The sequence below is a fragment of the Arachis ipaensis genome, chromosome B9 (assembly GCF_059453495.1).
Source record: "Arachis ipaensis isolate K30076 ecotype BB chromosome B9, ASM5945349v1, whole genome shotgun sequence".
Lineage (NCBI taxonomy): Eukaryota > Viridiplantae > Streptophyta > Magnoliopsida > Fabales > Fabaceae > Arachis > Arachis ipaensis.
Window position 1 is genome coordinate 4,291,574 of NC_142444.1, and position 15,276 is coordinate 4,306,849.

Below are 15,276 nucleotides of genomic sequence, written 5' to 3' on the forward strand. Positions count from 1 at the left end.
ACAGAAAAGTATTGTATGGAATTCGAATTGATAGCTCCTTAATATTTTAAAGAAGTCTCGTAATTAAATATTTTGTTAGCTTTTTTTAACGTATGAAATAAAAATATATATTTTTTAATTTTTAAATTATTAATTTTTTTAATAAATTTTTTAAAATAAATTATTAATTTTTTAACAGCATAATTCGAATTATACCATGAATTACTGTGTGTAATTCGAACCAACCTGGTTCGAATTAGTGTGTGCGTGTGTTTGTGTGTAATTCGAACCAAGCTGGTTCGAATTGCGTGTGTGCGTGTGTTTGTGTGTAATTCGAACCAAGCTGGTTCGAATTACGTGTATGCATGTGTTTGTGTATAATTCGAACCAAGCTGGTTCGAATTATGTAGAAATGGAATTCGAACAAGCATGGTTCGAATTATATAAAAATATGATTGGGCTTATTGCTGAAACGATTTTCACTTTGGCGTATTTACGTTACATGATTCTTGACTTGGCTTATTAAGGTTTTTTACCCTTTAATAAATATATAACCATCACAATCTCTCATTTCATATCGTTGATAGTTGAAGATTTAAACAATGTATTATCATTTAATTATTTACTCATTATACATGAAACAATATAATAAAAATTATATATTAGGTACATTTTGTAAATATTTTTACCTGAAAATTTTAAAAAAATACTATACATTAATAAATTTATTTAAGACAGAATAGTCATAGCATATTAACAAAAAATATAACTACCAAAAATATTATTTATGGTATAAAGTTAAATTTTAACCACTATAATAATGTTTTGTGATAAATAAAAGACACACTCATTTATTTCTATCAGAATAATATTAGTAGTATAAATATTCCTACAAAATAACCAGAATTTGGAATGAGATTAGAAGCCTCAATTAACTTAAGGGAAAAAAAAAAGGTATAAAATATTAGTGACTGTAATGATGTATAATATATTATCATTCATGATCATCGTATTGCATTGCATGCCATTTATTCGTTTATGTGCAAGTATAACAATTAGCCTCCCTTTCAAAACCAACCAATTTATTTTTGCAGAATCTGCATGTATATGAATACTCGGCATAAATTTGTCCTTATTTTTTTTTACTATCCGAGACATTGTTCCTTTTTTTTTTTTTTTCTCTTTTATAAGATTCAAGAAAAAATTTGATTAAGCAAAATTTGTTGAAACATCAATATATATTCGCTTCCTCTTTTTTAATCAAATATAATAAATTCGACAAATTACATATATAAAATAATTAGAGAAAAAATTTACATAAATTACAACATTATGAAACTGCTTACATTTTTTATTTTTTTTACATAGACCGCAATTTCCTATCGTGTTTTAACCATTTACACGAAATTATTATACTATATGGTGACTTATATTCAAACTCACACAAAATATAAATTGTTAACATCACTATCCCAATTTAGGTTTTAACAGAATGGTAGCATGAATTATTATAGAGTGTGGCGGTTTATAAACAAACAAAATAAAGTAATAAATGCGACAAAAAACAAAATTGTATAAAAAAAAGTAGATAAAAAATTTATAATTAGAGCTTCGTTAGTCAAACTTTTTTAAACACATAAAAATGATCTAATTGAATATAAATCGTAATAAAATAGACAAAATATAGCGGGTGTAAACGATTAAAATATAATGCCAATGAGTTATAGTTTAAATGGCATAGTCTTTATCTAATTATTTTATGGAAAAGTCTAGGAGTCAGCAACTTTTTCAAATTCTGGCCAGCATGTAATCAGTAAAAAAAAGTGAGCCATTGGATGAAATCTCACATCAATCTCACACGATTAAAATCATTATTAATGACTATTTGATGGCTACAAATACCAAAAGTTACTGGCCACCTAGCACTTCTCTTATTTTATAAATTCGTGCATTCTTCGTACCCTCACTAGGAAAAGAGAACCGAGAACCATGTCATGAATTAAAAAATAAAATTAATTGCCCTCTATAAGATAACGAAATAGAAGTAAAATTACACCCCTAAGAATTGACAAAATTTGAAAAGAAAAACAAAGGAAGACATAACAAGAAAAAATTCCAAAAGCTACGATACAAAATCTCAAGAGTGAGAACAAAATACGGAAGAGGCTACGTTGATCATCCATGATGGAGAAGGCAGGTGTTCTTGGCAGCAGCAGCAGCAAAGAAGACCTTTCAGAATATTTGATATATGGAGTAATAGATTTTAGTTATGGGGTGATGAGTTTTTTTAAGATTATGTCGTATATATATATATATATATATCATGTGTTTATAACCGATTATGAAATAGATATTTAGATACCAAAGAAGATAAGATAGATTAAGGCCAATGAGTTATACCTCAAATGGCATAATTTTTTCATACTCAATTAAGAGGTTGTGGGTTCAAATCTTCTATCTTTAGTAAAAAAAAAAATAAGATAGATTAAGATAATTAATTAAGAGAAAATTACCAAAAGAATCAACTTATAAAGAAATAGAAACAATTTCAAATCAAATTTAAATAACCAAATTTAATTTTAATTCCTTAAAAATACAAAATTAATTGTTATATAAAGTTGTTTAAAACGGTACAAATATTGAGATTGTAATTCGATATTAAGGTTATCTATATCTCTCTATCTCTATCGTAGAACATAAATTTATTTATAATATCAAAATATATCTTGATTTAGTTTGAATTTTGTATCTTAGTAACTTGCTTTAAAAGAAACGCTTCTACACCAGTCACTCACTCACTGACAAATTGTTCATAAATTTTATAACGACCTGATTAGATCAAATTTAAATATAATTATGAATAGTAGTAGTACTAGTAGTATAAAAATTCTTTTCACAAATATTATTAAATTCTTGTGTTATTTTTATTTGTTATCTTATCTTTCTCTTTTAGAAATAAAATATGTTAGGGAGCCACTCAGATAAAGATGCTGAAAACGTCTTTTTATAAAGATGTTTTTTAATAATTAAAATTTAACATATATAATCGATTAAATCATGTTGTTTTTGTCAAAATTAGGCTAGACAAATTGATTTGACCGAAAAATGGTAAATGAAATCTTGAACTAGTCTAAATTAATATTATTTTTTATAGAAAATGACTACAATACGTTATTATAGAAAATGACTAAAATACTTCTATTATATATATTAATTTTGAGAATCCTAAATTTTAGTCTTTTATTTTTCTATTATAGGATTAGGGTTTAGAATTTTTAAAATTAATATATATATATATATATATATATATATATATATATATATATAATAAGAATATTTTAATATTTTTCTATAATAAGAATATTGTAGTCATTTTTTATAAAAACATAATATTAATTTAGATCAGTGCAAGATTTGATTTGATTCACCATTTTTTTGGTTAAATCAATTTGTCTAGCCTAATTTTGACAAAAATAACATGATTTAATTGATTATAGGTTAAATTTTAATTACTGAAAAATATTTTTAAAAAAAAAAGACGTTTTAAGCGTCTTTATCTGAGTGACTCCCAATTTATTATGTTTATCTTTTTTTAAGTTAGTTATACTTATCTTTCTATGATAGAATCATTTAAAGATTTTGGTTATTTTAGCTTATTTTAAAATTTAAAATAAATTTAATAATTAGTATAAATAAACAACATTGTTTTCTCATATACAACTAACAACAATAACGTACAATAAAAATTATTCATCTTTTCTTTTCTTAATTTTATTAAATATCAATATTAATTATAATCTTGCATCGTACATACAAACATAATCCTCCTTCAATTCCGAATAAATTAAAGAAGGTATACTATTATACTACCTCATCAGTAGAAAATGCATAGTAATTAAGAATATATAATTAAAATTAAATTACAATAGCTAAAATAGTTTTGACGTCTCAAACAACTTAATAATTAATATATCCTAATAATTAGATTAGTGACAATACACTATGGACACTTTTTTTTTTCATTATCATAAATAATTAATGCCATATAGCATCGTGAGGAATCAACCTTCTCCTTCTCTCATTGTTACAGATTGACTGCTCAAGATGTTATATATTGTCACATTTTAATTTGTTTACCAAAAAAGGATTCATACTCATACATGTTAATTAGAATCCACTACCATATGCAGGTGCCCAGAAATCAGCTCCATTTTCATTTCCAACATGTTGGGTGAAGGATACAGGTACCAAGCACAATCCTCTACTCCTCAAATCCTTTGCCTTATTATCTTTTGAATCCTGAATTTTTTTTCATAAATAAAATTAATTAATTAATAGGTTTAAATAATTTTTTCCTTACATTAAAGAATTCCAATTTTTTTTAGTCCAAACATTTCAACTATTTCTAAAATAATTTTATTTTTGAAATAATTAAGTTTATTGTTTAAAGGTTTAATTACTCTATTGGTCTCTATAATTTCACCGAATTTTCAATTAGGTCCCTATATTTTTTTCTTTTTAATTGAGTTCCTATATTACTTTCAATTTTATAATGAGATTCTTTTTAGTGTAAAAAATATTAGAATTAATTGGATATTTTTTTCACAAATTAAAGGTATCTATAATTAATTAAGAATCTAACTAAATTTTTTATCACACATATTTTAGGAAAAATATTTTATTAATTTTAATATTTTTTATATGAAAATAAACTAATTACAAAATTAAAAATAGTATTACAGAGGTCTAATTATAAATTTGATGAAATTATAGAGACTAATAGAGTAATTAAATCTAATTTAAAAATATTTTAATTTAATTCCTAAAGAGTAGTAATGATAATCTGGTTTCCCAACTACTATAAAACTATTTTTTTTTAAATAACATGTTTTCGAAAATGTGTGGACTAACATTGTCATAAAAAATTCACAAAGACCAAAACAAAATTTTGTAGCATTTAATTTATAAGATTTTTTTTATAACTTTAGAATGAATAAGATGCTCATAGCCATTGGTTTTTCCCCGGGATTGAAGAAAGAAATAACATGCATGTACTTGAATTTAATATGTTATCTTCATCATTAAGTAATGAAAAAAGCTTAAAATGCTTCATAACTTGATACACAATGATAATGATTAGGCAGAGTTTATCAAAAGAAAATAATGATTAGGTTGAATTCACACTTATAAAACACCCAAAAATAACATTGAGTCAATGAAGGGAGAATATACTAAACTTATCATGGGACAGCTTTGTATGAAAAGAAAGAAAGAATACCTGGCTTGAAGCTGCCTTTCTTTTCAGGCCAGTATCATTCAACAGCTAGATAGGAATAAAAAATTATATTAAAAAAATATATATATTTAAAAAAGTTTAATTAGTAATTTCACTTTTTGACTTAATAGCATTGTAGCCTCACATTATGCTTTTCACTAGTAGCTTTAAAAGGCTCATTTTTTTTAATATGAGAAGTATGTGTGTGTTATGCGTTATTGTAAAGAATGTGGGTATTAGATATGGATGTGAGACAGTTTTTTTTAAAATAAAAGATGAAAAAATTGGACCATTCGATTTTTTTTAAAAAAAAGTTAAGCCTACTAATCAAACAGTCCGATTAGTGTGAAAGAAAAAATTTTAATTTTGGCAAAAGTAATCGGATCCTCCGATTTATGTTTAAAACGTTAAAAAAATTTGGGATACACAAATCGCAAGATCCGATTTTTATTTTTGACACCACAGTTACGTAAAGCACTTATACACTCCATAACTACATCCTATACCATTTCTCCAACCACATCTAAATTAAAAAGTGGCTTTAAAAGGGTGTTTTAAAAAGCTGAGAAACCATGTCATTTTTCAATTCTATCCTTTCTTCTTTCTCTAGGGTTTAATTAATTAAATAATTAATTAGAATATTGCATTATGAGCCTCCTAATAATTAATTTAATTATAATGAAAAAGTTGATGGATCCAATAAAGCATGTATACCTGACCGGGGTCCTCAGGAAATACAGAATTTCTTTCTCCATGTACCTGTTTGTTTGATAAAATAAAAATTAAAAATTAAAAAATTAAAAAAATAAAAAAATTAAAAAGTGGGAACTTTTCCTTCAATTATATGGAACTGTCCCTGTTATAGTTACATAACATACAATATGGATATTTTTGTCCTTCTCTCAAACGCGTGAGAGTTTGAAGAGAAAAAGAGGCTTTGGAAAAAGTTAGTGTTTATAAATTATTTGGACATTATATATATATATAATCTTATTTTACTACAACCATACTTTTAATGTTCATATACTTTCTCCCCTTTTTATCATCTAATAATTCAAATTGACATACATTATCAAATCAAGATTAAAAAAAAAAGATTCACATTAGTATATAGCTCTCCCTTACTATATTTATTATATGTTTAACACATGTATAATTTGTTATATTGAATTGGAAAATTGGTACTTACATACTGCTGACTCCTCATGTTTTTTGATCCATTGCCTAAGTAAGGAGAACTAAGTGCCTGCACCAAGTGAGTGAAAAAATAAATTAAAAATTAATAAATCACATCATTATTACAAATAATAATAATTAATAAAACTTTCTAATGAGTGGCATTATGTTCAAAAATTCGTTTAATCTTGAAATATTATATAACTTATAAAAAAATTAAATGTTCTTGAAATATTAATATTTCAGTAATTTTAATTATTAATTTTATATATATTTATAATTAAAATTATCAAAACACCGATATTTTAAAAATATTTAAAATTCTTCCTAATTTATAATTAACTCATATAAGAACGTTACAAATAAAATTTTAAAGGTTTAATTACTTTGTTGGTCTTTATAGTTTTATTAAATTTTTAATTAAGTTCTTATATTTTTTTTTAATTAGATTCCTGCATTGTTTTAATTTTGTAATTAAGCCTTTTATAGTGTAAAAAATATCAGAGTTAACTGAATATTTTTTTACAAATTAAAAGTATTTATAATTAAAAACTTAATTAAATCTTTGACCGCATGTATTTTGGTAAAAATATTATGTTAATTTTAACATTTTTAATATAAAAATGACGTAATTACAAAATTAAAAGCAGTGTAGGTATCTAATTTAAAATAAAAAAATATAATAACCTAATTAAAAATTTGATAAAACTATAAATATTAACAAAATAATTAAACCAATTTAAAATTAAAACTATAACATGTGTGTATAAATTAAAAATTGATAACTTCCATGGCTAAAGAATGTTTTTGAATTGTGAGATGGAGAAAGATGATATGGGTGGTAACAGTACTTTAAGTGCATGCTCTAATTAACACTACTGACACTGATGAATAGCTTGCAGTTGCAGATGAGAGAGTGAGTGAGTGTGTAGAGAGAAACATCACCTCAATTTGACTCTGAAGGAATCTAATATATCCAATGGCTTCTAACAACACAGAAGCTGTGTCAGTCTGCAAAAGTTAAACACATACCACAAGGCCCGGTCATCTTTCTTTTCACCTTTCTTTTCTTTCTCTTTTTATTTTCTCTTTTTTGCTTAAAATCAATCACAAAAAGATCATATTAATAAAGACCTAAAGTCTAGATTATTGGATATTGGATCATACAAAGCTGGAAAATAACTATTCATGGGAATGGACTAGTAAACACTGTAACCAAATACATACAATAGTTTAAATGTACAAGATACACCGATCGATATTCTAATAATTTTAACCGTTAATTTTAATTATAAAAAATATATATAATATTTATTAATTAAAATTAACGATTAAAATTAGTGAAACATCAATGTTTCATTTAAAAACTTTTTTATACAATAATATCACTACTTGTATTGTAATGGTTCTTTAATTAATTTCAATGTATGAATTAATATAAATATTTAAGTATATATTTTATCAGTTTAATCTTGATACTTTGATGATATAAAATATTTTATATAATTATTTAATTATATTCGTTTTTTTAAATCATCATTTATGTCATCAATGTTAAAGGTAATTATTTTTACACTGATAATACATTAAAATTAAATTTATATTTTATTATGTTTTTTATAATGAATATATAAGTAAATAATTAAACTTGATATTGTGTGACATTATCATTTGTGGCTAATGGAGTGTGATAACAATAATTGAATTAATTATTAATATTATTATTGATACCTTTCCAAATGGGGAAACTAGCTGGTGAAGTGCTGTTATTCTATCACCAAGCTTCTCCTTTCTCACCTGATGATGAGTACAAATTTCAGATTTCATAAATGGAAGTGAATGAGGACATAAATGAATTCATTCATAATTTTTATATATATGCTTCTTTTTTTTTTTTTTGCTCCCTGTTAACAATGATATGTGTTTTCAGCTGAGCAGAAAGAATATTACAGTCTTAGAGAGACAAACAAACCAAAAAAAGACAACACACAACAATACACCAACTATGTATGTTTGTGTTTTAGAGAGAGAAGGAAAGAGAGAGAGAGGACCTTCAATGGTGGTAAGCTTGAAGTTGATTGACCCTTAGCTTTCTTGCAAATTCCAGCACTTGATGTGCTATTACACTATTAGGGCACAAGAGGAAATTAAAGAAATTAATTAATTTAAAGAAACTCACCTGCAGTTATCTTCACGTAAAATTGATAATTAAAAACTGTTAGATAATTTGACAGATTTGACTATATTATGATCTAACAATTCTTAATTTTTAACTTTATATAAAGACAATTATACGTAAGTTTTCACAATATTTATTATACATAAAAGATAAAAATCAGTACATGCATGACTAAATTAGAAATTCAACACTTAATTAAAGTACATATACATACATGAAAGGAAAAAGAAAGAATATATATACTAAGATGCTAATTATTAGCAAAATAATAGTAATAATAATTATTAGTGCTAGCTAATCTTTTTATCTATATATACCTGAGGTGTGGCATAAGGTAGTTGGTTGTTCTTGCTATGATCAACCTTGTTATAAGAGAAATCCAATAAATTATTATTGTTATTATTATTGGTAGTGACACTTGACCTAGGTGATGAAGAATTAATGGGAACCATATGTGTTGACCAAGTTGACCCATTAGAAGCATGAAACTCCTCTTGGCCGTACAAGTTGCCACTTTGGGAAACCTCTTGCTTTATTATTCCATCAACAATCATATTATTATTATTATTATTATTATTTGGACCAACTCTTGTGTTGTGTTGATTATTGTTGTTGTTGAGGAGGATGTTATGGTCATCCCAGTTTTCTAACTTTTTTGATTGATGAAAATGATTGAATCCAAGTCTCTCTTCTTCTCCTGGTAACCCAGTGCTGCAAAAATCAAAGGAAATATAAAAGGGCCCTTTGATAATTATTAAATGTTCATGTTGCTTTAAAAAGAAAACAAAGAAAAAAAGGTGAAGATTGAGCTTCATTTTATTTCAAAATATCAAGATAATAAAGTCATGTTTATTAACATATTTTAACATAATCTTTAATCTCAAAGAACAGCGAGACCTTACCTTATTTAACATTAATTAATTGTCGTAACAATTAATAAATGCTAAATAAGCTAAGTTACGACAGTTTTTGGTTGATTTTCTTTGTTTACCAAACATTTTCGAATCTGAAAATATTATCTTGTAATTTTTTCAAGTAAAGAAAGGCCTATTCATTGGACTAATCCATAATACAAACTATATAATAACAATGGATGTTATGAATAATAATAATAATAATAATAATACAAAGGATTGAAAGAAAGATCTTACAAAAGAAGTTGGCTCCAAGACTGAGGAGAAGGTTCTGGAATTTCAGCCACCAAAGGATTGAAAGGAATTGAAGAAGAAGAAGAAGAAGATCCAAGCACATATTGAGTATAAGGGATCAAAGAAGATGGATTCATGCTCCACCAATTATTAGGGTTCCCAGCCATCATTTGCTTCACTTCTCACTCTTCTATGTGATGATGATATAAGCCTTCAAAAAACATAAAACATATACAAAGAAGAAAATAATGAACTATTTTTAAAAATCTTTGATAATAATAATATTATTCTCCTTTAATTTTTCTTCTCTACTTTCTTGTTATCTTTCTTGACACACCTTTGTGCTATTTCCTTGTATGTGCACCCAAACAAGGGCTTTGCCTAATAAAGCTTTGAGAGGTTGTGTTTTTTTGCTTTCTTAGTAGCTACTACCTCCCTCCCTCTATTCAATGAAGAACCTAAAGTTTTGAGGCTCTCATGTATTTTATAGACTCTGAAACTTTGCACAACTTGCTTTTTCTTTTCTCCTTTACTTTCATTGACTCATCACCATTCCCTTTCATCTTTTTTATTTTTATATCTTTTCATTAACAAAAGTTTACATGACTTCATTATTTGTAAAATTCACCAACAACATATATCAAATTAAAATACTTTTTTATTTAAGATTTAATAATCAGTGTATATATTTATTTATAGAAAGACTTATATATCATTTGTCAAATAAATTTTGGATAATTATAAAATTTTATCATGTATTATTATATCATATGTCTAATTATGCATACATTTAATACATGAAATAAATCTTATTATATATTTTCATTTGAATAATCCAATAAAGTATAATATTTAAATTAAGTGTTAATTAATTAATTTATTACATCATTGGTAGTTTAATAGTATAAAATTTTAAAAAATATTTATGCAATTTTATGATATACTTAACGGGTAGCTAGGTGCTCTAAAATAATTAAAGTTTTTTTCAAATTTAATGAGTTTAATTGATTAAAGGGAGCCATTCAGATAAAGACGTTGAAAACGTCTTTTTATAAAGATGTTTTTTAATAATTAAAATTTAACACATATAATCAATTAAATCGTGTTATTTTTATCAAAATTAGACTAGACAAATTAATTTGACCGAAAAATGGTGAATCAAATCTTGAATTAATCTAAATTAATATTATTTTTTATAAAAAATGACTACACTACCCTATTATAAAAAATAACTAAAATACTTCTATAATATGAAATTTAAAAAATATTTATGCAATTTTAAGATATATTTAACGGGTAGCTAGCTGCTCTAAGATAATTTAAGTCTTTTCCAAATTTAATGAGTTTAATTAATTGATTAAAAGTATCATCATTATTATACATTAAATGTATATATAATTAAATTAAACCTATTATACAATAATTAACAATAAAAAACAATTTATCCTCTAATTCATTCTCTCTTAAAACAATCAAAGTAATTGCCTAGTAAAAAAACAAAATCTATACACGCCTTTATAAAATATGTGACAAACTTTTATTGCTACATTAACAACCCATGATAGCTTAGTATTCCTTTTTAATGAATAAATTAATTAAAGTGTGGAAACGCAAAAGCTGGCGTGGTGGTGGCCTTTGGTTTTTTGAGGGTATAAATAAATAAAATAAATTAATATGAGAGACTTAGTTCCTCAATTTGGGTTCGGAGCTTATTGGGATTGTTGGGACTATACCTAGGGTTAGGGGTACGGCATACAAGTATGGAGATCAATGTCAGATGCTTTATTTATTCCCTTCACCAATAATTCGCTTAACAAACAAAACAACAGAATCTAAGTGCCTCATTAAAATAATAACACCAAACCATGAATTCATACAAAGGAAACAAATACTCATTAGCTTAATATATTCATAATTCTTTCTAGAACAGTAATAATGCACTATAGTATATATTTTTCTTTATTTGCACAATGATATATAATATATTATTTTTAAATATACACGATAAATAATATTGAATAATGAACGGGGTATTTTTGTAATTAAATTTTTATTATTAAACTATTACTAGTTTGTTTTAGAATAATATAAAAATTGTATAAAACCAAATACAAAATCTTTAAAGAAAACACATTTTTTTTTCTATTTCTTCTCCTTTTTCTTAATTTTTTTTTGTTTCTTATCTTATGCGTTTTTTTTTTTTTTCTATTTCTCATTTTTATATTAAAAAATAGTGGTAACAACAATGGTAGCAGGGACAATGGCACTGGAAATGGTGCGTGGAGGATACAAGAAAAATTTGAGAAAAAAAAGTGACAACACTATTAATAATTTAACAATAAAAATATAAATATATAATTGAAACACTTTAAAAATATTACGAATAAAATTAAACTATTTTAAATATTATTGAGAACAAAATTGAACTTTAACTAAAAGTTAGGAACATTTAATATTTCAATTGATTTAAATTGTTAGATATAATTATTCATATTATATTTTTATCTATTAAATTTAATTTTTTGTGTAAAGTGATTCATAATAAAATATAAAAAAAGATCTTTATAAAATTTACGTAAATTAAAAAATATATTAAATATAATTTTTCATCTACATATTATTATATAATAATTAAGAGCAGTTTCCACTTTCCACAGAACCATTGCTTGGATAAATAATGTTTATTTTGCACAATTATTAAATACGCACAAACATACTTATACAGTCAACAAAAAGAATTGAGTGCAGTGGTAGTTGGTAAGTAAGTGATCCATTATTAAAACAGAATATGGGTCTAAATTTTTTTGATAATTACAATTTTTATTATAGTCTACTATATCCATATATAACTCTATCATAGAGATTAGAGGTACATAAATAATAATTCGAAATGAGAAAGTCTAGAGTGCCAACACTTCTATTAAAATTTAGTCGGTATTTAATAGTAAATAAAGTGAATAATTCTATACATTATTAGATATAATTTTACATCATTAAAAATATTAATAATGACTAATTGATAACTATAAATCACAAAATTTACTGACCTCCTAACACTCTTCATTCGAAATATTTGATAACAAAAAAAAGTTAGACAAAAACAAACAGAACTACTTACCTTATTATAATAATTAATAAATATTAAATAAGATAAATTCTGATTTTTTTTTTGTCTTTCTAGTATTATCCATAATAATTATGGAAAGAAATCTAATCATTATGTGGTCAAATTGTTGAAAGTTTTAGTCAATTATGTAAACAATATCATCAACTAATTAATTATTTATTAGAGATATAATTATTTATATATTTTATTTTATTAATTTTAAATTTTTTTAAAAAAATAATATCATAATATAGTATTAAAAATTTTATGTTTAAAATAAATATTTAAAATTTAATTTTTAATCAATCTCAAAAGATAAAAAAAAATTAGTATAAAGTAAATAAAAAAATTTAATGCAAAAATTCAAGCAAAAATATTAACTAAGTCATCACCTTCAAAATAATAATAATAATAATAATAATAATAATAATAATAATAATAATAATGTAATTTTCAGCTTAAGATGCAGGATAGCATGTGCAATAGCCAAGTCCAATTCGCAATCCTATATATGCATGGTTGTTTGAAGGGGAAAAAAAATGCTACCTATAAAAGCATAATGAGTGGTCATGAGGGTTATGATAGTGTGTTGTAAGTTTGTAACAAAGTTATGAGAGGAATGAGAATTATGAATTATGATTCATTGATAACTGAAGTTCAGCTTATACTCACAGGCAAGGAGCTGTAACTAACTTGCCAATTCATCACAAACAGAAAACAGAATTCTAACTAACTTTACATAACTAATATAACTAATTTGGCTACTAACAATGCGAACAATCAGATAAATATCTAGTGTATGTACTATTGTAACTGAACTCACTGCCTTGTTGACTCTTGGGAGGCGGGTTAACTACGAAAAAAGGGTAAAGTATTCTTTTTGTCTTAACGTTTAAATTTTATTTTTAATATTTTTAATATTTTGTTTTTGTTTAAAAAATTTTAAATTAGTTTAATATTGTGTTATCGTTAAATTTGACACGAATTATTAACGGAGCGAGTGACGTAGATATCACAATGTTATTGGTTAAGTCATATCACCAAAATATAATCAAAATCTTTTTATAACATTTTTTTATTGTACAAAACTCCAAATTCTAACCATCATCATCAGTGCTTCAGAATCAATCATCGAACATTATTGATTCTTTAATATGTGAATTGTTCGTATCAAATTTAACAGTTAGACAACATTAAATCCATTCAAAACTATTTTAAATTAAAATAGAACGTTTAAAATTTTTTTAAAACTAAAAATAAAATATTTGAAACATTAGAGACCAAAATAAAACTTAGTCCAAACGTTAAAAACTAAAATAATAATACCTTTCCCTAAAAAAAATATATCTAGTGTACTTTTTATAAATATATCTAGTAGAGAGTAAAACAGTGTGTGTAATTTTGACTTAGGAGCTTGGTTTATGTATAAACATGAAATACACATAAATATATTATTTTACTTTTTACAATAATAACTTTGTCTTTAAAAGTCTCATTGACTTAATTAAGAACAAAATTTCCCTAATGTTAACTAAAACAACAATGCTAGAAACCAAGGATATCAGCCAAAAATTAGCTAAATGCTTTTGGGTGAATCCAAAATCTCTATGTGGTATTTATGCTAGATATTAGGATGTTTCTTCTACTATGTATCAGAATGTTTCTTTTTCATACTAAATGGATGTTCTTTTATATATTTTATAAATTTTTTTATATATTAAGAATCAGGATTGTTGGAAGTTTCATTATCCCCGCCCCTATTTTTTCAACGTATCATTCATAATTTTAATTTAGGGTGAGAAGCAATTAATATCAAATATTATAAATTAAAAACAAATAAAATTAATTAAATATAATTATAAATTAATTAAATTATTTATTTTTTGACTGATCACCTCTTGGTTCATATACTTTTCCTAAAAGAAATTGATGATCCTCATTTATTTGGATTAAATAAACCTTCTTATGTTTCCACGTCCAAATAAAAAATAGTATAATATGTTAATAAATATTGAATTTCAGCTTAAAATTTATTTCAAGAAAGAAAAACTTTGTAACATATATTGGATAATTGGTATAATTGTAGACAAACATCATCACCGAGTACCGACCAAAAATATCACACACTGTGCACTATGATCCAAAAACAACAAAAAGAACGAAATGCAACAAGAAGAAAATTACATTCCCCAAACGCCAAATAGCTAGTTTTCAATTTGATAACTACTCGTGATGATGATGATGGTATTGTACGTTCTGCTAGCACGTATATTTTTGGAGTTAAATTCTGTAATTTTATGTCCATGCTGTGTATGTATATGTCTAATATGTGTATATATTTGCGTTGAAACCTTATAATCATGAATTTTTTTTTTTTGGTGTCTTTATAATCATGATTTAGTTTATAGAAGTT

The 15,276-nt window shown here is 24.5% G+C and overlaps 1 protein-coding gene across 1 annotated transcript; it reads right to left on the reverse strand.

Annotated features, from left to right (window-relative positions):
• Positions 1-3,718: 3,718 nt before the first annotated feature.
• On the reverse strand, positions 3,719-10,217 carry LOC107617848 (transcription factor bHLH68). Its single transcript, XM_088497789.1, has 10 exons — positions 10,095-10,217; positions 9,761-9,968; positions 8,927-9,320; positions 8,482-8,556; positions 8,162-8,227; positions 7,376-7,441; positions 6,444-6,500; positions 5,969-6,013; positions 5,258-5,302; positions 3,719-4,278 (listed from the first exon to the last, which is right to left on the reverse strand). The coding sequence occupies exons 2-10, from the start codon at positions 9,925-9,927 to the stop codon at positions 4,147-4,149; spliced, it is 1,047 nt and encodes a 348-aa protein (XP_088353915.1). The 5' UTR covers positions 9,928-9,968; positions 10,095-10,217; the 3' UTR covers positions 3,719-4,146.
• Between the last annotated feature and the right edge of the window lie 5,059 nt (positions 10,218-15,276).